We start from the raw sequence: 24,315 nt of genomic DNA on the forward strand, positions 1-24,315 counted from the left end.
AAAAATAAAGACAAAAGCTGTAAGAGTTTGTCTTTATTTTTATTGTACTGAATGGGTCTCCTGCTGTTATGGTTGAAGGAGAGGCACAAGATTTGCTCAGCTTTGTGTGTGCTTTGTGACTGTTGAAGGAGACTTGATTCCCAAGTGAGTTAAAGAATTCATGGGTTTAATAGAGGAGAGTTTCTATGTGTAATTAACAGCTGAAGTCTTTATCAAATAAGTTATTCCAGGAATACCTTCTATAAAATACTTTTCCTCTCTTCATAGGAAAAACGTCCAGTTCCAGAGTTATGCCCTGGTGGTGAGTTTATCTTTCCTATTTAAACAGCACATTGTTCAGTGTAATATTTGTATTATGCTTAAGTGTTGATTCTTCTTGAGAAAATGTTATTAAGCAGGAAATTAATCAGCCCTGAGGAAAAAAAAAATCAAAGTCCTTATTCCTGCTAGGATGTACACTCAGTTTCTTAGAATCAAACTGGGAATGCAAAGCAGAAATGAAAACCTATTATGACATTAAGTTTCATTTCATTCTGGGGAGTACAAGACTTTCAGAGTTACAATGCCCCCCCCCCCCTCCCCCCCATATGTTAATTGATAACATTATAGATAACATTGTAGAGAGCTTAGCATGTCGAAAAGAAATGAGCCAGCATCAAACACCCAATATCTGGAACTGTGAGAAAATAGCACTTTCTTTATCTGATGCTTAGAGTTTGCACATTCTCCCTCTGACATGTGGGGTTCTGTTTTTCTCCCACATCTCAAAGATGTGCTGGTGACTGGGTTAATCAGGTACGACTGCACATTTACCCCTAAGACAGGTGGCTGGAAGGAGAGCTGGGGGAATGCACATGTCTCTCTGCGTGTGAGAGAGAATGGTTTATACATAAATAAATGGAGTCGTGGAATAGCTCTGAGACAGGATGGCCAAATAACCTCCTACTTTGCTGTAAGGAAATAATTGTTGCACCCTCCTGTTTTTGGGGGGATATTTATTTTAATAAATACATTGATTTTGTTACACCAACTTTATTACTGCCATGATCCCACCAACCACCTACCTCACAAGACATTGGCCTGTATTTTCCATTCAGTAACAGACCCGAAGGGAAGCAATTTCAATGATTTAGATTGATTAGTAGGACTAGATGTTACAATCCCTAAGGTTTGCACTACAATTGACTGGTGTTGTTCTTGGGGGTGACCACTAGGTGATGTTGCTACCATGGGTTTCTTGTTTGGCCATTTGTAGCTGGAGTTAGGCATCAGGTTTTAGCAAGACCCCAACTTTAAGCTGACTCAGCGGCTTGGCATTTAGAGGAATTCTCTCAGAAACCAAACTTGGAAATAAAGAGTGTAGGAAGGAACTGCAGACGCTGGTTTAAACCGACGATAGACACAAAAAGCTGGAGTAAATCAACGGGACAGGCAGCATCTCTGGGAGAAAAGGAATGGGTGACGTTTCGGGTCGACACCCTTCTTCAGTCACACATTCCTTCTCTAGAAATGCTGAGTTACTCCAGCTTTTTGTGTCTGTCTTTGGAAATAAAGAGCACAATTTGTAATTAATTCTGGTCTCCTTAAGAAAGGAAATGTTTAACACAGAGGCAGTGTGACAAAGATTCACGAGACCGAATCTAAGGATGGTGGGGCTTGACTACGAGAAAATACTGAATAAGAATTATATTTTGGAGAAATCAGAAGAATGTGAATACTTACAACATTTTAAAAAGCCATGAGGGGCTTGATGCTGGGAGGAGGTTGCTCTTGCCTGAGGACTAAGGGGGTACAAGTCAGAAATTAGTGAGCAAGCCACTTAGACTGAGGTGAGGAATCATTTCTTCACTGAAATGGTGGTGAACCTTTGGAATGGTCTACCAGAGAAAGAAGTGGAGACTGTGTTAATTCAAACAAGATTCTGTGCATTAAGGAAACAAAAGTTAAAAGGGGATAATGTTGGAGAAGCAGCATTGATGTGAAAGATCTTGTTCGAAGGGCCAATTCACTCTCTTCCCACTCCCATTTCTAGCGTTTTATTAGAATTAAAAAATCTGGGCCATTAATGTACCAATATAACATGCCATGACTATTAGATTGATTGGTGCCTTCCTCTGAGCAGTAACATTAGCAGGGAGCTCAGGCCAAGTAAAATGATCAACATGTACATTGATTCAAAATCAGGTTCAAGATTTCCAATTTCCCTATTGCACTTGCAAAAATGCATTCAAGGAAGTAGTTCTCTCGTGCAACAGAATTACACCATCAGAAAAACTGTATAGCTGTACCTCATGCCAGTATTTTATGCTGAACCAGTTCCCCATACCTGTCAAAGTTTTCAAATGGAAAATTATGGGTGTATATTTATTTAGCTTACAAATCTATTACGCACGCCGTGCTTTGCAACAATTCCAATAATTTATTTTCTTAATACTCCAGACATTAAATTTTAGTTGTGTGAATCAGTTGGCATTTCTTGAGGGAGTGCTTGCAATCTTCATCTGAAACTATGTTAGACGTCAAGTCAAGTCAAATTTATTTGTCACATACACATACTCGATGTGCAGTGAAATGAAAGTGGCAATGCCTGCGGGTTGTGCACAAAAATAATTACAGTTACAGCATATAAATAAAGTTAATAAGTTACTAAACATAACACAAAAAGTGTCGACAAAAATTTAGTCTTTGGGGTTATCAAAGTTGACAGTCCTGATGGCCTGTGGGAAGAAGCTCCGTCTCATCCTCTCCGTTTTCACAGCGTGACAGCGGAGGCGTTTGCCTGACCGTAGCATCTGGAACAGTCCGTTACTGGGGTGGCAGGGGTCCCTCATGATCTTGCTTGCTCTGGATCTGCACCTCCTGATGTATAGGTCCTGCAGGGGGACGAGTGTAGTTCCCATGGTGCGTTCTGCCGAACGCACTACTCTCTGCAGGGCCATCCTGTCCTGGGCAGAGCTGTTCCCAAACCAGACTGTAATGTTGCCGGACAGGATGCTCTCTACAGCCCCAGAGTAGAAGCACTCTGATACACTCGATGAGGAAAAACCTTTTTCAGTCAGAGAGTTGTAAATCTGTGGAATTCTCTGCCTCAGAAGGCAGTGGAGGCCAACTCTCTGAATGCATTCAAGAGAGAGCTAGATAGAGTTCTTAAAGATAGCGGAGTCAGAGGGGGGGGTATGGGCAGAAGGCAGGAACGGGGTACTGATTGTGAATGATCAGCCATGATCACATTGAATGGCGATGCTGGCTCGAAGGGCCGAATGGCCTACTCTTGCACCTCTTATCTATTGCTACTAGATAACCAGAGACCGGGAGCAAAAGGAACTGCAGATGCTGAAAACTTGTGTAAAACACAAAGTGCTTGAATAACTTGGCGTGCCAGGCAGTATCTTCCTCAATTTTCCTTGCATAAATGCTGCCTGCCTGACCTGCTGAGTTACTCCAGCACTTTGCATTTCTATTGCGACTTTTGCAACTTCGTAATGCAAAATAATTGACCAGACAATTATGTATTTTGAAAAGTGTTGTAGGTGCAGTCAATCCTCATGCAGCCAACCCCCTTAGAAAGCATGTTGGGTCAAGACCAGATAACCGTAAAATTACAATAACTGAGAGCTAGGTGTTGGCTAATGTCACAGTGTTCGTTCTTCAAAGTTGTACAATGAAATTTTTTATAACCACTGGCCAAGGCAAACAAATTCAGTCTGCATCTGGCTCCTGTATCTATATATGGCTCCACCTCAGTAGTGCACTGGTTTAGTTTAGTTTAGTTTAGTTTAGTTTGGTTATTGTCAAGTGCAGTGAAAACTGAATACAATCAAGCCGTCCACAGTATACAGATACAAGATAAAGGGAATAATGTTTAGTGCAGGATAAAGTCAAGTAAAGTCCAATTGACGATAATCTGAGAGTCTTCAATGAGGTAGATGGTAGGTCAAAGATAGACACAAAAAGCTCTATTGACTCTAGCATTTTCCCCACTACCATTCGCTTTCTTCCCCAACTCCAGTCTTCACTATTCCCATCTACCGACCATTTATCTGAAAGTCACCACCAACAGTCGGCCCTGTTCACACCTCCCTGACTCTACCCCCTCCATTGAAGATAGACACAAAAAGCTGGAGTAACTCAGCGGGTCAGACAGCATCTCTGGAGAGAAGGAATAGGTGCTGTTTCAGGTCGAGGCCCTTCTTCGACCCAAAACGTCGCCTATTCCTTTTCTCCAAAGATGGTGACTGACCCGCCGAGTTACTCCAGCTTTTTGTGTTTATCTCTGGTTTAAACCAGCATTTGCAGTTCCTTCCTACACATGGATGGTAGGTCAGTACCGCTCTCTAGTTGGTGAGAGGATGGCTCAGTTGCCTGATAACAGCTAGGAAGAAACTGTCCCCGAGCATGGAATTGTTAGTCTAGATACTCTTGTTCAGGCTCTGGAGTATAGATTGAACCTGTGGCTGCAGAACTCAGTGCTTAAAGACTGGCTTGGCTTCACTCAAGCAGTCTGCTTGTTAAGTCATTGAGCAGTCCCAGTAGTGTCAGCTCCTAAATGGAAAATACCTTGCTTGACCTTCCCCACTCAATGCTCGAGCCTGGTTGTGCATATGGTACAAAGGCAGCAGCAATGGTTCATGATGGTGACTCAGGGAGCACATTTTCTGCATAATACTATGGGGAATCAAAACAGTGAGGGGGGACCTAATTGAAACATACTGAACAGTGAAAGGCTTGGCTAGAGTGGATGTGGAGAGGATGTTTCCACTAGTGGGAGAGTCTAGGACCAGAGGTCACAGCCCCAGAATTAAAGAATGTTCTTTTAGGAAGCAGATGAGAAATTTCTTTAGTCAGAGGGTGGTGAGTCTGTGGAATTCTTTGCCACAGAAGGCTGTGGAGGCAAAGTCAGTGGATATTTTTAAGGGGAGATAGATAGATTCTTGATTAGTATGGGTGTCAGAGGTTATGGGGTGAAGACAGGAGAATGGGGTTAAGAGGGAAAGATAGATCAGCCATGATTGAATGGCGGAGTAGACTTGATGGGCTGAATGGCCTAATTCTACTCCTATTCCTTATGACCCCTTACAACAGTCATAGAAACATAGAAAATAGGTGCAGGAGGAGGCCATTTGGCCCTTCGAGCCAGCAGCGCCATTCATTGTGATCATGGATGATCATCCACAATCAGTAACCCGTGCCTGCCTTCTCCCCATATCCCTTGATTCCACTAGCCCCCTAGAGCTCTATCTAACTCTCTTTGAAATTCATCCAGTGAATTTGCCTCCACTGCCCTCTGTGGCAGAGAATTCCACAAATTCACAACTCTCTGGGTGAAAAAGTTTCTTCTCACCGCAGTTTTAAATGGCCTCCCCTTTATTCTTAGACTGTGGCCCCTGGTTCTGGACTCCCCCACCTTTGGGAACATTTTTCCTGCATTTAGCTTGTCTAGTCCCCTCTCAAGTATGTTTCTTTCTTTTTTTCCTAATCAGATGTGCAGCACTTTGGCCAAGTGGGTTGTTTTTAAATGTGCTATACAAATAAAATTGACTTGACTTGACTTGACTTCTAAACTCCAGTGAATACAAGCCTAGTCATGCCAGCAATGGTCATGTTCTGCTGTAGATGTCCAAAGAAAAAGCAAAGTCTGGCATTCAAGGAAGTTTCTTGAATCTGTGATTGATTTGTTTGTGTTCTAGCAAACCCTCCCTAGGTAGGGACATATACGACAAGTGTGATTGGCATTTTAGATAACAGCTCCAAAATGAGTTCCATCAACTATGCAGCAGAGCAAGGTTGTAAAGGCTGCTTTATGAGATCTTTGACATTTCACATTTTTTTGTAAAACCTCTCTCTGCTTCACATTGAAAGTATCACAAAATGCTGGAGTAACTCAGCAGGTCAGGCAGCATCTCAGGAGAGAAGGAATGGGTGACGTTTCTTCAGTCTGAAGAAAGGTCTCGACCCGAAACATCACCCATTCCTTCTCTCCTGAGATGCTGCCTGACCTGCTGAGTGACTCCAGCACTTTGTGATGCTTTTGATTTGTACCAGCATCTGCAGTTATTTTCCTACACACTCTGCTTCACATTGCTCGGTTTTCAAGTTTTTGTGCTTTTTCTTTAGATGTGCTGCTGAAGATTAATTCTGTCGGCATCTGTGGTACCGATGTCCATTTCTGGCTGGAAGGGAAAGTTGGCGATTTTGTCGTCAAGAAACCCTTCGTTCTTGGCCATGAAGCCTCAGGGACCGTGGTGAAAGTGTCCTGTGGTGTGAACCATCTGAAAGCAGGTCAGTGGGCACGGAGTTTTGCATTGCACAAGAACACTGGGAGAACCTGTTAATTCATAGGAAGACTAGCAGTGGAAGAACAAGTCAACTTGATCCTTCCTGGAGGTAGACACCAAATGCTGGAGTAAAACTCAGCGGGACAGGCAGCACCTCTGGAGAGAAGGAAATGGGTGACCTTTCGGGTCGAGACCCTTCTTCAGACTCAGGGGGGAGAGGGAGATACACAGATAAGGAAGTTTAAGGTGTGAAAATAGGACAAAGGGAATGAGGATCAAAGAAAAATGTAGAATAGATCATTGTTAGTTGGGAGAAGTTAACAACGAAGCAAACAGATAAAATGTAGTCGGAGACAGTAAGAAAGTTCCTTGCTGTTACTTTACAAGAGCCCTTCCAATCCTTTATAGTGTATCTACACTTATAGTGTATCCACACTTTATATTGCAGTTGTTTTCCTTTCTCCTCCCTCATCTTTATTTAACTTCTCACTTACTAATCATTTACTAATTATCACTTGTGATAATGGAGACACAAGGACCTACAAATTGAAGAATGGTCTCAACCCAAAATGTCGACTATTCATTCCCAGTGCCTGATCTGCTGAGTTACTCCAACACTTTGTGTTTTACCTGTGATAATGGGTTCAGTTTCTCTCTAGTTTTTCTCACGTTTATGTTTGGATGTATTGGTAACTACTGTACATTTAAATGGAATCAAAAGCAGATACATCGTGTCTAAGTCCCTTCTTCCAAATCCCATCGTTATTTTAAATGGTCCCTCCCCCAGTTGTCCTTCGGTACATGGACAGGAAAGGATAAGAGGGTTATGGGCCGAACACTCTGAGCAGGTGGGACGAGAGTGGAATGGGGTATCTTGGTTGGCATGGGAAAGTTAGACCAAAGGGACTATATGTTTCCGTGCTGTATGACTATGACTCGATTGCCTCCAACATAGAACGTAGAGCAGTTCAGCACAAGAACATGCCCTTCGGCCCACAATATTTGTGCTTGGTGCCACGACCTACTCTTATCCGCCTGCACACAATCCATGTCCCTCCATTCCCTGCCGAAAAGCTTCTTAAATGCCACTGGGCCTCCTCCAGTGCCACAGTGAGTCCCACCGGAAATTGGAGGAACAGCACCTCATATTTCGCCTGGGCAGCTTGCAGCCCAGTGGTATGAACATTGACTTCTCCAACTTTTTAGATAGTTCCTCTGTCCCTCTCTTCCCCTCTCCCTTCCCAGATCTCCCACTGTCTTCCTGTCTCCACCTATATCCTTCCTTTGTCCCGCCCCCCTGACATCAGTCTGAAGAAGGGTCTCGACCCGAAACGTCGCCCATTCCTTCTCTCCTGAGATGCTGCCTGACCTGCTGAGTTACTCCAGCATTTTGTGAATAAACACCTTCGATTTGTACCAACATCTGCAGTTATTTTCTTACACTTCCTCCACCACCACCCTGGCTTGTTCTTCTTGTCCTCTAGTCCCTGCAACGACCCACCATTATCCATTTATCCTGGTCCTTGCAGGAGCCATCCACCCATAGCACATCATGTGCAGCTGTTTTCCTTCCTCCTCCCTCATCTTTATTTAACTTCCCACTCACTAATCATTTCACCTACTGTTTGTGATAATGGAGACACAGGGAACCACAAATTGGACTCCCTAGTTGTACAAAAGTGAAAGCACGTGTGCCGACAGGCAGTGTTGGTGTTCATTGTTTTGTGCCTTAAGTATCTTGTTTTCCCCTTTGCCACAGGCGACAAGGTTACCATTGAGCCGGGTGTTCCCAGGGAGAATGACGACTTTGTTAGAATTGGGCGCTACAACCTGTCCCCAACCAGCTTCACAAGCGGTATTCCTCCCGATGATGGTGCTATGTGTCGATTCTATGCCCACAAAGCAAACTACTGCTACAAGTTAGTATTCTGCCGCATCCTGTTATAAAATGCTGTTAGGTTTAAGGTGAGAGGGGAAAGATTTAAGAGGAACGCAGGGAAGCGAGTAGATTTACATATGATGAGCGTTTCATGTGTAGTGCAGATAGGTAAGGAGTACCAAGTTACAATGGTGGGAAGACTGAGATCTATCTATCTGTTAGACATGCCTTTCCACATGCCTTTCCAAAAGCATCAAACGCCACGATTGGATCTGCCTCCACCTCCACCCCTGGCAACGCATTTCAGGCCCCCACCACTCTCTGTGTAAAAAAACCTGCCCTGCATATCGCCATTAAGCTTTTCCCCTCTCACTTTATGTCAATAGACAATAGACAATAGGTGCAGGAGGAGGCCATTCGGCCCTTTGAGCCAGCACCGCCATTCAATGTGATCATGGCTGATCATTCTCAATCAGTACCCCGTTCCTGCCTTCTCCCCATACCCCCTGACTCCGCTATCCTTAAGAGCTCTATCTAGCTCTCTCTTGAATGCATTCAGAGAATTGGCCTCCACTGCCTTCTGAGGCACAACTTTCCCCAATGCAACACCTTATCTTCAAGGAACATGAGTTGAAAACAATATTGTTTTTGCATTTTTTACAAAAATATAATCGGCCTTTGTTTAGTTTAGTTTAGTTGAGAGATACGCCACGCAAACAAGGCCCTTCGGCCCACCGGGTCCGCACCGACCAGCAATCCACGCACATTAACACTATCCTACACGCACTAGGGACAAATTAAACTACAAACCTGTGCGTCTTGGAGGGAGGGAGGAAACCTGAGAACTCGGAGAAAACCTACGCAGGTCACGAGGAGAACGTACAAACTCCGAGCAGACAGAACCCGTAGTCAGGATCGAACCCGGGTTTCCGGAGCTGCAAGCGCTGTAAGGCAGCAACTCTAGTATTCTGCCCAAACAGCTTTGCTTGCTCTAACAACGATGGGATGTCAGCATTGCTTGTGTTTCAGATTTGGACAATAAAGCTGCTTCTAGTCAATCATCTTGTCCAGTGAAGCTGCTGCCCCACAGCTCCAGTAACACAAGTTCAGTTCTGATCTCGGGTGCTGTCTTGTGTGAACTTTGCACGTTCTCCTTGTGATCATGTGGGCTTCCTCTGGCTGCTCAGGTTCCCTCCCTCACAAAGTCAAAGTCAAGTCAAAGTCAATTTTATTGTCAATCCTCAGCCAGTTTACACAGACAGAAAATCGAAATACCGTTTCCCACAATCCCGAGGAACAAAGTGCATAAAACTAAGTTAAAATTAAAAAGGCACAGCAAACAACAATCAACATAAAATATAAAATATAAAATATAGTCACTTCAAATGCGTTAAAAAAAATTTTTTTTAAAGTGTCTGGTGCTGGATGTGCGTGTGTGTGGGGTGTTAAAGTCCAGGTCCAATAGGGGCAGGGGAGAGAGGAGGAAGGGAGGGGAGAGAGTTCAGCATCCTGACAGCCTGGTGGAAAAAACTGTTCTTTAGTCGGGTGGTGCTTGACCTCAGGCTGCGAAACCTTCTCCCTGAAGGCAGGAGGGTGAAGAGGCTGTTGGAGGGGTGGAAGGGGTCACCCACAATGCTCAATGCTTTGCGGGTGAGGCGGGTGGTGTAAAGGACGAGGAGTGTTGGGAGTGAGGCGCCAGTGATCCTCTCAGCAGTGTTCACTATGCGCTGCAGGGTCTTGCGGCTGGAGGCTGTGCAGCTTCCGAACCACACAGTGATCACCCCCAAAATGTGCAAGTTGGTACGTTAACTGGGCTCTGTAAATTGCCCCAAGTATGTAGATGAGTGGGTTGATGGTTATTACACAGAGAATAAAATGGTAAGATGGGCAGCATAGCATGGTGGCGCAGCGGTAGAGTTGCTGCCTTACATTTTGGCAGAGGCCCGGGTTCGGTCCTGACTAAGGGTGCTTGTCTGAGTAGAGTTTGTACATTCTCCTCGTGACCCGAGATCTCCAGTTTCCCACGCAAAAACTGTGCACGAAACCTCTTCATATATTCTCTATACTTTCCATAAAATCATGCTCTGTAGTGTTGGTACCTGTCTTAAAAAAAACACCCTTTGCCACTTCTATGTTCCTTTGGGGTGATAACCTTTCACTTGTTGAAGGGGTGTCCCCACCAGACTCTGCCCCTCAATGTCCAGCAGCGGATGGACCCTAGACTGTGGTCCTCCCCCACAGAGCCTTGGCGTTGGCTGCACCAAGCTTCAGTATGTCCCTCAGCACGTACTCCTGCAGTCTGGAGCAGGCCGGTTGGCAACATTCGCCGACAGACAGCTAGCTCGCTCCACTGGGAGACCAACAAGTTTCGTGCAGACCAAAGAGTGTCTTTCACTCAGTTGATGATCTTGATATTCGTCCCTGAATGATTTCCCTGGAAGCAGTCCTTAAAAACTTGTTCACTCTGAGAGTTGTGAAGCTGTGAAAAGCTTTTTCCGTCAGAGAGTTGTGAATTTGTGGAATTCTCTGCCTCAGAAGGCAGTGGAGGCCAATTCTCTGGATGTTTTCAAGAGAGAGTTAGATAGAGCTCTTAATGATAGCGGAGTCAAAAGGGGGGTGTGGGGAGAAGGCAGGAACGGGGTTACTGATTGTGGATGATCATCCATGATCACGGTGTATGGCGGTGCTGGCTCGAAGGGCCGAACGGCCTAATCCTGCACCTATTGTCTGTCTATAAATCAGAGAGCCCTCTGTAACGGAGCTGTTCATGATGAACCGTGAGAAATCATTCTCCAGACACTCTTCGCAAATCACACTCGGTTTGCAGCCATTCCGAGGGCAGTGTGCATTGGTAATGAGGTTCCATCTGTGCAGGAAGGATCTGCCTGGGGGGAAACCGCCTCTCTCACCAGGTCCTGGTTGTGTGGGTCATGGTGCTTGTTGGTGAGTTCCGACTTTGAGGCATTTCACCAGACAATGCTGGGCAGTCTGCTTCAGGAACCACACCACAAGATCCATCAAGCCCATGTCCCTCGGCGCTAATTGTTGTATGCTCACTATTTCAGACTCCCTGAATGCGTAACTTTAGAAGAAGGTGCTTTAGTTGAGCCACTTTGCGTCGCACTACATGCCTGCCACAGAGGACGAGTAAAAGTGGGTCAGAAAGTTTTCATCTGCGGAGCTGGTAAGTGGCTGTTTTTCGCCAATATCATCTCTGAAACCTTGCAATGAATTACATGTTTCCTTCAGTAAAGACGATGAATAATCTTATCCTCTACACTAAGCAGCAAGCAATTAACCAGCAAATAACAGTGAGAAATCTCCAGTGGAATCAAAGGTGTTTATTCGCAAAATGCTGGTGTAACTCAGCGGGTCAGGCAGCATCTCAGGAGAGAAGGAATGGGGGTGACGTTTCGGGTCGAGACCCTTCTTCAGACTGATGTCAGGGGGACGGGTCAAAGGAAGGATACAGGTGGAGACAGGAAGACAGTGGGAGATCTGGGAAGGGGGAGGGGAAGAGAGGGACAGAGGAACTATCTAAAGTTGGAGAAGTCAATGTTCATACTGCAAGCTGCCCAAGCGAAATATGAGGTGCTGTTCCTCCAATTTCTGATGGGCCTCACTATGGCTCTGGAGGAGGCCCATGACAGAAAGGTCAGACTTGGGAATGGGAGGGGCAGTTGAAGTGCTCAGCCCAGATCAGTTTGGTCAATGCGGACCGAGCGCAGGTGTTGAGCGAAGCGATCGCTGAGCCTGCGTTTGGTTTTGCCGATGTAAAGAAGTTGACATCTGGAGCAGCGGATGCAATAGATGAGGTTGGAGGAGATGCAGGTGAACCTCTGGCGCACCTGGAAAGACTGTTTGGGTCCTTGGATGGAGTTGAGGGGGGAGGTAAAGGGACAGGTGTTGCATCTCCTGCGGTTGCAGGGGAAAGTGCCCGGGGATGGGGTGGTTTGGGTCGGAAGGGACGAGTGGAATCAAGTTCTTTTGACCCATTTCCACTCTGCGAACTCAGTTCACAGTTAGTATAAGAAAATAACTGCAGATGCTGGTACAAATCGAAGGTATTTATTCACAAAATGCTGGAGTAACTCAGCAGGTCAGGCAGCATCTCAGGAGAGAAGGAATGGGTGACATTTCGGGTCAAAACGTCACCCATTCCTTCTCTCCTGAGATGCTGCCTGACCTGCTGAGGTACTCCAGCATTTTGTGAATAAATCAGTTCACAGTTAGATTTGTTACTCTGCATTTGCCAATTAATTCCCTACTTAAGTTCTTAGAGCTCTTGGGGCTGAAGGAATCAATGGATATGGGGAAAAAAGCAGGAGGGGGATACTGATTTAGAGGGGTACTTGATTTAGGATGATCAGCGATGATCATATTGAATGGCGGTGCTGGCTCGAAGGGCCGAATGGCCTCCTCCTACACCTATTTTCTATGTTTCTATGTGCTGGTTCAGGAAGCTTTAAAATATCCAGAACAAAGCTGTCCATTTACGTGCATCCATTTCCAAATGCGGTCTGAAGAAGGGTCCTGATCTGTAATGTCACCCACCGATCCATGTCCTCCAGAGGTGCTGCCGGTCCCACTGAGATACTCCAGCACTCTGTGTCCTTTTATATTTCTATAACCTCTCCAGATCATATGGAGTTGATATCCATCTGATCGAGAGAGAAATTATATAAATGCAAAAGGGCACAAAATGCTGGAGCAACTCAGTGGGCCAGGCAGCACCTCTGGAGAACATGGATCGGTGACGTTGCAAATGTATCTAGGAAGTAAAACTCCATGTCTTTCTAACAATTGTTTTCTTTAATCTGTTCAGGACCAATTGGCCTGATGACTCTTCTTGCTTGCAAAGCCATTGGAGTGACCCTGACTGTAGTATGCGGTAAGTCTTTACAGAGTACATTCCTAGCCTGAATTAGTTCTTTTTCCATTGCAACCAACGGTTTTCCTGGTGTAACCTTGGCCTCTCATCCACTGGACCCCGAGGTGCTTGGGCTCCCATGCTCTATTTTTTAGCCCTGTCAAAAGTATTTCCAGGCTCCAGTTCCTGGTTCAAAGCCTTGGAAATCTCTACGTAATGGGACCGTGGGGTCCCATCACTAATACCACCCATAGCAGCGTACGAGGGGAGCTGATTGTCAAGTGACAACTTGGGTTTGGGAAACAACTGCTGGTTTTGCCACCACTATTTCCTTCCCATCAATAGATTAAGTCTCCCAGGTGTTGTGGGGGCTGGAATGTGACTTGATGGCATCCAGTTCTGAGGCTCATCGCTTAATTGCTGGTTCGAGCGACATACATTGCCTGCACTGGGGTCGAAAACACCTTTTACTGGCTCAGGCAGCGCCTCGTCCACATGCTGGCTTTGTCCCTTGCAGCATCAGAAGAGGGAAAGTCGGCTTAGAGGGAACTGTTCAACACCTTTGCACCCAAGCAAATCTCTGCGGCTGTGAACACAGGTCACAAACTCTTGCAAGCATGGAAGCAGGCCCTTCGGCCCACTGTCTCCATGCTGGGCATCAGGCACCTATTTCCACCAGTCCAATCCTACCTTAATCCCAATTTGGTTTCTCCACAATCCCGGATTCTCCCAACAATAATAATAATAATAATAATAATAATAATAATAATAATAATAATAATAATAATAATAATAATAATAATAATAATAATAATAATAATAATAATAATAATAATAATAATAATAATAATAATAATAATTACTTTATTCGTCCCACAACGGGGAAATTTGCAGCATTACAGCAGCAAAGTGGATAGCAAAAATAAATAAACATTCATTAAAAAAATATATATTAAAATTATATTTTATTTTTATTTTTTATTTATTTTATTTATAGGGCATCAGGCACCTATTTCCACCAGTCCAGTCCTACCTTAATCCTAATTTGTTTTCTCCACAATCCCGGATTCTTCCAACAATAATAATAATAATAATAATAATAATAATAATAATAATAATAATAATAATAATAATAATAATAATAATAATAATAATAATAATAATAATAATAATAATAATAATAATAATAATAATAATAATAATAATAATAATAATAATAATAATAATAATAATAATAATAATAATAATAAAAATAATAATAACAACTTTATTCGTCCCACAATGGGGAAATTTGCTGGGTAAATAAATAAGCATTCATTAAAAAAATAAAATAACGGTAATTATCTTTATTTACTGGTCTGCTGGGAGCAGTGCTGATAAGAGGTCATTTAATTTAAGAGGACAATTGACAGAGAGCCATTAAAACAACCGAGCTGCACATCTATGTGATGTTGGGGGGGTTCCAGGGCGCCCAGAGGAATCCCACATGCAGGCGATGTGATGCACAGTTGTACTCGCTCCTCACAGTGTTGTTCCTTTAGAGGTTCAGACTCATAAATCACCTCTTATCAGGAAGGGGGTGATTAGCAGGAAAAGCCCCACCACCCCTCCCCTCCGCCACGTCACAGAATTGTTTTGCATTCATATCAGCAGCATCAAGATCATAAGTGATAGGAGAGAAGCATTAGGCCATTCGGCCCATCAAGTCTACTCCGCCATTCAATCATGGCTGATCTATCTATCCCTCCCGCCCAACCCCATTCTCCTGCCTTCTCCCCTTAACCACTGACACCTGTGCTGCGAATCAAGAATCTTGATCCTAGTCAATAATCTTCATTCAGGCCCTAACATTCACTGTGGAAGTTCCCCCCTGGTTTGTCTTTGCAAAATGCAACACCTTGCACTTATCTGAATTGAACGACACTATAAAATTAAAATTAAAATTAGATTAAAATTAATTTTATGTTTGACCTGTCTCAGGATTTGTGGATTGCCTCTGTTCCCAATCCAGACATATATCTCTCTCTCTCTTTCTTTCCCTTTCTCTCTGTCTCTCTCCCTCTCTCTCTCCCTCTCTCCCATTTTCCCTCTCTCTTTCTCCAATTCTCTCTCTCACACACACTCACTTTCTCCCTCTTTCACTTTTTTAATTGAAAACAAAGAGCTGCTATTTTAGGCAAAATGCCCCATCTTACACTGGCCTAACCTACCTGCATTTGTCCCATATCTCTTTACATCCATATCCCTATCCCTATCTCAAGTCTCCTAAATGCCACTATTGCATTAGCCTCTGCCACCAGCCCCAGCAGTGCATTCCCAAACACCCACCACCCTCTGTGTAAAAAAAAAACTTGCCACGCACATCTGCCTTGAAGCCCTTTGTCTTAAAATTGGACAGCAAGTCACGAAAGGAGATGTTAGTTAGGGCAGGGGACCAAAAGCTTAGGTTGTGAGAAGTATTTTTAACGGAAGGAGGAAGAATCAGAACATAGAGCATAGGACAGTACGGCACAGAAGGAACAGGGCCCTTCAGCCCACAATGTCTGTGCCCAACATGATGCCCAGCTGAACTGATCTCATCTCCCTGTACATAATCCATATCCCTCTATTCCCTGCATTTCCACATGCCTTTCCAAAAGCATCAAACGCCACGATTGGATCTGCCTCCACCTCCACTCCTGGCAACGCATTTCAGGCCCCCACCACTCTGTGTAAAAAAACCTGCCCTGCACATCGCCATTAAGCTTTTCCCCTCTCATTTTATGTCAATAGACAATAGACAATAGGTGCAGGAGGAGGCCATTCGGCCCTTCGAGCCAGCACCGCCATTCAATGTGATCATGGCTGATCATTCTCAATCGGTACCCCGTTCCTGCCTTCTCCCCATACCCCCTGACTCCGCTATCCTTAAGAGCTCTATCCAGCTCTCTCTTGAATGCATTCAGAGAATTGGCCTCCACTGCCTTCTGAGGCAGAGAATTCCACAGATTCACAACTCTCTGACTGAAAAAGCTTTTCCTCATCTCAGTTCTAAATGGCCTACCCCTTATTCTTAAACTGTGGCCCCTTATTCTGGACACCCCCAACATTGGGAACATGTTTCCTGTCCAACCCCATAATAATCTTATACGTTTCGATAAGATCTCCTCTCATCCTTCTAAAATGTCATGCTATGTCCTCCAGTGTTGGACATTTCCACCCTGTCTACCCAGTGTATGTCCCTCATGATTTAATGTACTTGCAGGGGATGGCAGGGTTGAAACCAGTAATTGGGGAATGGAATGTTCTCACAACCTCATTCCCAACAGTCATACGGAAGGATGTAGCGCGTCGCTGGAGTATTAGAATGGATGAGTCAGTGTACTGTGTCGATCCATGAGCTAGTTCCCACCTGCAAGAAGGATGTATTTCTTAATCTCATTGCATTCTTTCAGATTTGTGCCAGGACCGTTTGGAAAAGGCAAAATGCTTGGGCGCCACAGTTGTCTTGAAAGTGGATAAGTGCACATGTCCAATGGAGTTGGCGCAGAAAGTAAAGTCCTCTCTCTGTGCCATGCCTGATGTGTGCATCGATTGCACTGGGGCTGATACCTGCATCCAGGCTGGTGTCTATGTAAGTCTCTGCCTTCACAACCGAAGGGGTTTTTTCAATCTGTACAATCTCTCGGGCAAGACCTAAAACCTTGGGCAAAATGCAAAAAAAGTGCTGGAGGGGGAACCATGCTGGTCGGGCAGCATCCGTGGAGGGAAATGTTGACAGGCAACGCTTCGGGTCACACATACCTCCATTCCTTGCAGATCACAAGTTCACAAGTTATAGGAGTAGAATTAGGCCATTTGGCCAATCAAGTCCACTTCAATCATGGCTGATCTCTGCCTCCTAATCCCATTTTCCTGCCTTCTCCTCATAGCTCCTGACACCCGTTCAAATCAAGAATTTGTCCATCGCTTCCTTAAAAATATCCACTGACTTGGCCTCCACAGCCCTCTGTGGCAATCAGTTCCACAGATTAACTACCCTCTGACTAAAGAAGTTCCTCCTCACCTTTCTAAAAGAGCGCCCTTTAATTCTGAGGCTATACGACCTCTGGTCCTCGACTCTCCCACCGGTGGAAACATCCTTTCCTCATCGATACCTTTGTACAGATTGCTGGGGTAGAGTGGAGATTGAGAACTGTCTTTACCAGCTTTCTCTGCTGTACTCCATCAAGTCTGAGGAATTGTCCCGATCTGAAACATCGTCTGTCCTCGTCCTCCCTCCACAGATGCTGCCTGACCCACGGATTTCCTCCAGCACTTTGTGGGTTTGTTCAAGGTTCAAGCATCTGCAGTTCCTTGTGTCTATGTAAACCTGGCGATCGAACCGGGATGCTGGAGTTTCAGAATGGATGAGTCGGTGTACTGTGTCGATTCCATGAGCTAGTTTCCACCTGCAAGAAAATCATTTGTTCCTCATCTTCATTACTTCATTAGGAGCAGAATTAGGCCATTCGGCCCATCATGTCTACTCCGCCATTCAATCATGGCTGATCTATCTCTCCCTCCTAACCACGTTCTCCTGCATTCGGGCCCCGTAAGCCACGAGACCCATACTAAACGGCCCATCATGTCTACTCCGCCATTCAATCATGGCTGATCTATCTCTCCCTCCTAACCACATTCTCCTGCATTCGGGCCCCGTAAGCCACGAGACCCATACTAATCAAGAATCTGTCAATCTCCGCCTTAGAAATGCTGATTTTTTTTCCCCCCACGTCCTTTAGTAAATCTGTCATTTTGTTACACTCTTCCCAGGCACTGGAAATAATTGCCCCTTCCTAATTTAATCAACCGTGGCTTATATTGTAGTCATCACACACCAATAAATGAGAAGGATCAGAGTTTTCGGCCCACACATCACGCACAGCACATCTTGTATTGTCTTTCCGCTGACTGGTCGGCTGGCTGGTCAGCACGCGACAAAAGCTTTTCACTGTACCTCACTACACGTGACAATAAACTAAACAACTGATTCTAGGCAACGTCATCCTTTGCTTAACTTTTTCTGACCGTGCTATTGAGACAGAACAGGTCTGAGCACACTTTGAATGACTTAACTTACCCCTAAAGTCGTAACAATTAATGTTAAAGTAAAAGAGTGTTTAGTTTAGTTCAGAGATCCAGTGTTGAAACAGGCCCTTCGGCCCACCGAGTCCACGCCAACCAGTGATCACCCCGTACACTAACACTATCCTTCACGAGGGACAATTTACACTTATACCCAGCCAATTAACCTGCAAACCTGTACATCTTTGTTATTCCAGCATTTTTGTGTCCTTTTTTGTACATGAATCGCATCTACATGGTTAACAGTGGATCTCCTACAGTGTAGATTCCCTACAGTGGATCTCATGTACTGGTTACTACACAATGACTTGGGTAAACATTCGATTTGTGGTATTAATAGTTACTATTCTTAACATTGAACGTTTACGGTAATGCAGCACAAATCGTAATATATCTTGGCTCTGCTTTTCTAACAGTGTTTTGTCTCTAAAACACAGGCTGTCAAACCCGGTGGAATTGTTGTATTGGTTGGCCTGGGTTGTGGCACTTCAAATGTTCCTGTGTTACACGCAACAGTCAGAGAAGTGGACATCCGCGGGAGCTTTAAATACACAAACACGTAAGTATTTTGTTTAGTTTAGAGATACAGCGCGGAAACAGACCCTTTGGCCCATCGACCAGCGATCCCCGCACATTAGCACTGCCCTAGCACTAACACACCGGGGACAATTTACATCTACCCCAATTCACCTACAAACCTGCACGTCTTTGGAGTGTGGGACGAAACCGAAGATCTCGGAGAAAACCCACGCAGGTCACGGGGAGAACGTGCAAACTCCGCGCAGACAGCGCCCGCAGTCGGGATCGAACCCGGGTCTCCGGCGCTGTGAGCGCTGCAAGGCAGCAACTCCACCGCTGCGCCAGCGTGCGCCGCCCAAACTGGAAAGATGTGGGGGCTTTGGAGAAGGCTGACAAGCAGGTTTTCCAGAATGCTGCCTGGATTAGAGGGTTTGAGCTGCTGCAGGGAGAGGTTGGACGGACTTGGATTGTATTCCCTGGAACATCGGAGGTTGAAGGGGTGACGAGTTGAGTTTGAGTTAAGCTATATGGTGAGAGGGCAAAAGTTTAATGGATATGTGTGTGGGACAAGTTTTTTACACTGAGTCGTGGGGGCTTGACGGAACCCATTGCCAGGGGTGGTGGTGAAGACGGATGCATTAGTGCATTTAAGAGGCTTTTCGATAGTCACATGGAAGTGCAGGGAATTGATGGATATGGATCGTGTCCATGTAGATGAGATCATTTTAACTTGGCATCATGTTGACCTGCTTAATGCTCTACGATCCATTTCCACTAATAAAGAAGGTGTTGTTTTTAAACATCAGTGAGTCCCCTGACAGTGTGGCACTCTGCCACTAATGGTTCCTGCATTTTAAGCCTGAGCTAATAATTTTCTTCCTGCAAATCTTTGTTCAGAATGCCAACAAGGAACAAGAACAAAGAACACTCTGTTTAGCTTGTGTGTCATTGTGCATGGCAGTTAGATGCTGAAATGACTGGGGTTTGCAATACAAAATCACTTGCCAAGAGAGTGGCACGGTAGCGCAGCGGTAGAGTTGCTGCCTCACAGCGCCAGAGACCCGGGTTCGATCCTGACTACGGGTGCTGCCTGTACGGAGTTTGTACGTTCAGGAAAGCAGAGTATTACCTGAATGGTGACCGATTGGGAGAAGGGGAGATGCAACGTGACCTGGGTGTCATGGTGCACCAGTCATTGAAAGCAAGCATGCAGGTGCAGCAGGCAGTGAAGAAAGCGAATGGTATGTTGGCATTCATAGCAAGAGGATTTGAGTTTAGGAGCAGGGAGGTTCTGCTGCAGTTGTACAGGGCCTTGGTGAGACCGCACCTGGAGTATTGTGTGCAGTTTTGGTCTCCTAACCTGAGGAAAGACGTTCTTGCCTTAGAGGGAGTACAGAGAAGGTTCACCAGATTGATCCCTGGGATGGCGGGACTTACATATGAGGAAAGACTAGATAGACTGGGCTTGTACTCGCTGGAATTTAGAAGACTGAGGGGGGATCTTATAGAAACATATAAAATTCTTAAGGGGTTGGAGAGGCTAGATGCGGGAAGATTGTTCCCGATGTTGGGGGAGTCCAGAACCAGGGGTCACAGCTTAAGGATAAGGGGGAAGTCTTTTAGGACCGAGATGAGAAAACATTTCTTCACACAGAGAGTGGTGAGTCTGTGGAATTCTCTGCCACAGAAGGTAGTTGAGGCCAGTTCATTGGCTATATTTAAGAGGGAGTTAGATGTGGCCCTTTTTGCTAAAGGGATCAGGGGGTATGGAGAGAAGGCAGGTACAGGCTACTGAGCTGAATGATCAGCCATGATCATATTGAATGGTGGTGCAGGCTCGAAGGGCCGAATGGCCTACTCCTGCACCTATTTTCTATGTTTCTATGTTTCCCCGTGACCCCGTGGGTTTTCCCCAGGAGCTCTGGTTTCCTGCCACACAGATTTGGAGGTTAATTGTCAATAGTATGTAAGATAGTGATGGTGTGCAGAGTGATCGCTGGTTGGCATGGACTCGGTGGGCCTGTTTTCGCACTGCTATATCTCTAAAGAATGATTGCTTCTGTGTCATCCCGTGTAAAGCCACAGGTAGCCCTCTCTCTCCTGCTCCGTTATTTGTTGCATTTGCGATAGGCAATGGCATATCACCTTCAGGTATCATTCAAGAGGGTTTCACTGGGCAAGCCTGACCATTCTCCTCACACTGTTACTCCAAGACAACAGGGAACAACATGGCACCTGCTGAGCTGATAGAGTGAGCGACAGTAAAGATAGTTCCTTCTGCAGGGATGTGTAGGAAGGAACTGCAGATGCTGGTTTACATCGAAGAAAGATAGGGAAGTGTAAGGTGTGAAAAGGGGGGTGACATCAAAGGGGTTGAAATTCAAGGAAAATGTAGAATGGACCATTGTTCGCCTTGAACCTCATCCCCTTTAATGTCTAGTTTTCACACCTTACACTTCCTATCTCTGTGTCTCCCTGACTCTCAGTTTGACGAAGGGTCTCGACCCATTCCTTCTATCCTAAGATGCTGCCTGTCCCGCTGAGTTACTCCAGCATTTTGTGTCTATCTCCTGCTGCTGGAAGCTAGGGTTCAGGGAAAGAATATCAGTCTGTGGGATACCTTTGAAGAGACAGAAATGCCCCATCACTAATCTTATCAGTTCGCTGCCAAATAGTGAAAGGCCTGGGTAGAATGGATGTGGAGAAGATGTTTCCACTAGTTGGCGAGTCTATGAGCAGAGAGGGCACAGGCTCAGAATAAAAGAACGCACCTTTGGAAAGGAGATTAGGAGGAATTTCTTTAGTCAGAGGGTGGTGAATCTGTGGAATTCATTGCCACAGACGACAGTGGAGGCCAATTCATTGGGTATTTTTAAAGTGGAGATTAATGGATTCTTGATAAAGAAGGGTGTCGGGTTTATGGGAAGAAGGCAGGAGAAGGGGGTTAAGACAGGAAAGATAGATCGGCCATGATTGAATGGTGGAGTAGATTCGATGGGCCGAATGGTTTAATTCGGCTCCTATGGCTTATGAACATATGAATTGTCAAAATGACCGGCACTGTGCAATGGGTCCTATCACTTCCTATGTCCTCTGCCACATCTTACCTTAGTTACCTTAGTCCCACCTCTCACCACTAAGGGGGCTTAGTTGGTCCCAGGGGGCTTGTTTGCTTGCCTGGGTGGTCTCAAAGTTGCTCCAAGAGGAGGCAGAGTCTCCAACCATGGAGTGACCCACTGGCATCCAAAACATCTAAAGATCAACCTATTTTGCAAAACAGAATCTGAAGACACCTGAAGACAATTTTAAATAATTAAAAGAGCTGCGCAAAGCACAAATATTTAAAATAAAGAACACCCGCCTTCTGCCTCTTCGGTATCGAACCCGGGACTCTGGCGCTGTAAGGCAGCAACTTTACCGCTGTGCCACCGTGCCGTAATTGGATAAATGCTGGCGTCTATCCAAGTGACTAGCATTGCCACTAGAGATGTGACCTAGATACATGTTCATGTACCTGCAGTGGGATTTGTACCTATAACCTTGAATAATCAGAAGCAGGAATGCTCCCACCCCACTGAGCCACGCCGGCAATCGACAGAGTTGCCAGTGTGCAGTCCTGTGAGACGTTCATAGAAACATAGCAAATAGGTGCAGCAGTAGGCCATTCGGCCCTTCAAGCCAGCACCGCCATTCAATATGATCATGGCTGATCATCCAAAATCTGTACCCTGTTCCTGCTTTCTCCCCATATCCCTTGATTTCATTAGCCCTAGCAGCTAAATCTAACTCTCTCTTGAAAACATCAAATGAATTGGCCTCCACTGCCTTCTGTGGCAGAGAATTCCACAGATTCACAACTCTCTGGGTGAAAAAGCTTTTCCTCATCTCAGTCGTAAATGGCCTCCCCCTTATTCTTAATCTGTGCCCCCTGGTTTCTGGACTCCCCCAACATGGGGAACATTTTTCCTGCAATCTAGTCCGTCCAATCCCTGAAGAATTTGACGTGCTGTTTAACTCTCTCTCCTCTGTGTTGCAGGTGGCCAACTGCAATTGCCCTGATAGCTTCAAAGAAAGTGGATGTGAAACCTCTGATCACACATCGCTTCCCGTTGGAACAGGGCCCAGAGGCATTTGAGTGTGCTAAGAAAGGTACCGGGATCAAAATCCTTATCAGCTGTGAACAGCAGCAACAGCAGTGCCCATCCCTCTGTCCACAACAAAGTTGCCAACCACAACAGAGTTGCGCACCACCACAAAGCCAATGCCAAACAAAGCAGTGCCCTCAGCATAGCTTCTTCTGATAGTGGCCAGTTATGCTTTGACATTCTTTGACCACTGAATAAGTTACCCTTCAGATCGGGATTGGAACATCTTGCTGTAATTTCCCAGACCACAGGCCTTCTGCAATAAACACTGAGTATAACTGCATCTGCAAGTCTCTGGTTTATTTCTGTGGCGCCACTCCCTCGGTTGAAATCCATTAGTGGTAAAGTTTGGGGCAGATGTGGAGCAGCTGACAGAGCTGCTGCCTTGCACAGAGCCAGGGAGCAGGGTTCAATCCTGACCTCCAGTACTTTCTGTGGTGGGGTTTACATGCTCTCTCTCTCTCGGGTGGTACAGCAGTAGATCCTGCCCGCGGCTGCTGTGTCCGCGCAGAGTTTGCACGTTCTCCCTGAGACCGCGTGGGTTTTCTCCGGGTGCTCCGGTTTCCTCCCACATCCCAAAGCCGTGCAGGTTTGTAGGTTAATTGGCTTCGGTAAAATTGTAAATTGTCTCGAGTGTGTAGGATATTAGCAGTGTCCTACACACTGGGGATAGTTCCAACTTTAGGTCCAACTTTAGATAGTTCCTCAGTCCCTCACTTCCCCTCCTCCTTCCCAGATCTCCCTCTATCTTCCTGTCTCCACCTATATCCTTCCTTTGTCCCGCCCCCCCTGACATCAGTCTGAAGAAGGGTCTCGACCCAAAACGTCACCCATTCCTTCTCTCCCAAGAGAAGGCCTGACCTGCTGAGTTACTCCAGCATTTTGTGAATAAATACCTTCGATTTGTACCAGCATCTGCAGTTATTTTCTTATACACACTGGAGGTGGTTAGTTGGTGTGCTAAGTGTTTGCAGATGGCATTGCCTTTATTTAACTTGTCAGTCTGCTATTATTTTTTTTGCTCAGAGCCGTAACTAGAACATAGAAGAGAACAGCACAGAAACAGGCCCTTCGGCCCACAATGGTCCGTGCTGAATATGACATCAATTTAAACTAATCTCCTCCGCCTGCACGCGATCCATATCCCACCATTCCCTGGTTATCCATGTTTATATCTAAAAGCCTCTGAAACACCACTATCATATCTGCCTTCCCGCCTGTAACTGGCAGCATGTTCCAGTCCACCACCACTCTCTGTGTAAATACAATTGACATGCATATCTCTTTGTAAGAAAATAACTGCAGATGCTGGTACAAATCGAAGGTATTTATTCACAAAATGCTGGAGTAACTCAGCAGGTCAGGCAGCATCTCAGGAGAGAAGGAATGGGCGACGTTTCGGGTCGAGGGGTGGGTGGTCTGGTCAGGGGCACATAAAGGCCAATACTAGCAGGGATGGTAGAGACTTTACTTCCCTGAAGGTTACAAATGAACCGATAACTTTTTATATGGCAGTCAAAT

The 24,315-nt window shown here is 45.4% G+C and overlaps 1 protein-coding gene across 1 annotated transcript; it reads left to right on the forward strand.

The window, feature by feature from the left end:
• Window positions 1-235: 235 nt before the first annotated feature.
• On the forward strand, window positions 236-23,054 carry LOC144610834 (sorbitol dehydrogenase-like). Its single transcript, XM_078429765.1, has 8 exons — window positions 236-301; window positions 6,115-6,279; window positions 8,035-8,194; window positions 11,220-11,338; window positions 12,980-13,045; window positions 16,459-16,637; window positions 18,568-18,689; window positions 22,686-23,054. Exons 3-8 carry the CDS (start codon window positions 8,154-8,156, stop codon window positions 22,948-22,950), a joined length of 792 nt encoding a protein of 263 aa, XP_078285891.1. The 5' UTR covers window positions 236-301; window positions 6,115-6,279; window positions 8,035-8,153; the 3' UTR covers window positions 22,951-23,054.
• Window positions 23,055-24,315: the final 1,261 nt, after the last annotated feature.

The sequence above is a fragment of the Rhinoraja longicauda genome, chromosome 38 (assembly GCF_053455715.1).
Source record: "Rhinoraja longicauda isolate Sanriku21f chromosome 38, sRhiLon1.1, whole genome shotgun sequence".
In the NCBI taxonomy this organism is placed as follows: domain Eukaryota; kingdom Metazoa; phylum Chordata; class Chondrichthyes; order Rajiformes; family Arhynchobatidae; genus Rhinoraja; species Rhinoraja longicauda.

Bases quoted from the DNA above. Each gene is read 5' to 3' on its own strand.
- LOC144610834 (XM_078429765.1), top strand. From the start codon at position 8,154: ATGTGTCGATTCTATGCCCACAAAGCAAACTACTGCTACAA. The intron at 8,195-11,219 runs GTTAGTATTCTG...TCACTATTTCAG, and splicing joins AAAGCAAACTACTGCTACAA to ACTCCCTGAATGCGTAACTT. The intron at 11,339-12,979 runs GTAAGTGGCTGT...TAATCTGTTCAG, and splicing joins AGTTTTCATCTGCGGAGCTG to GACCAATTGGCCTGATGACT.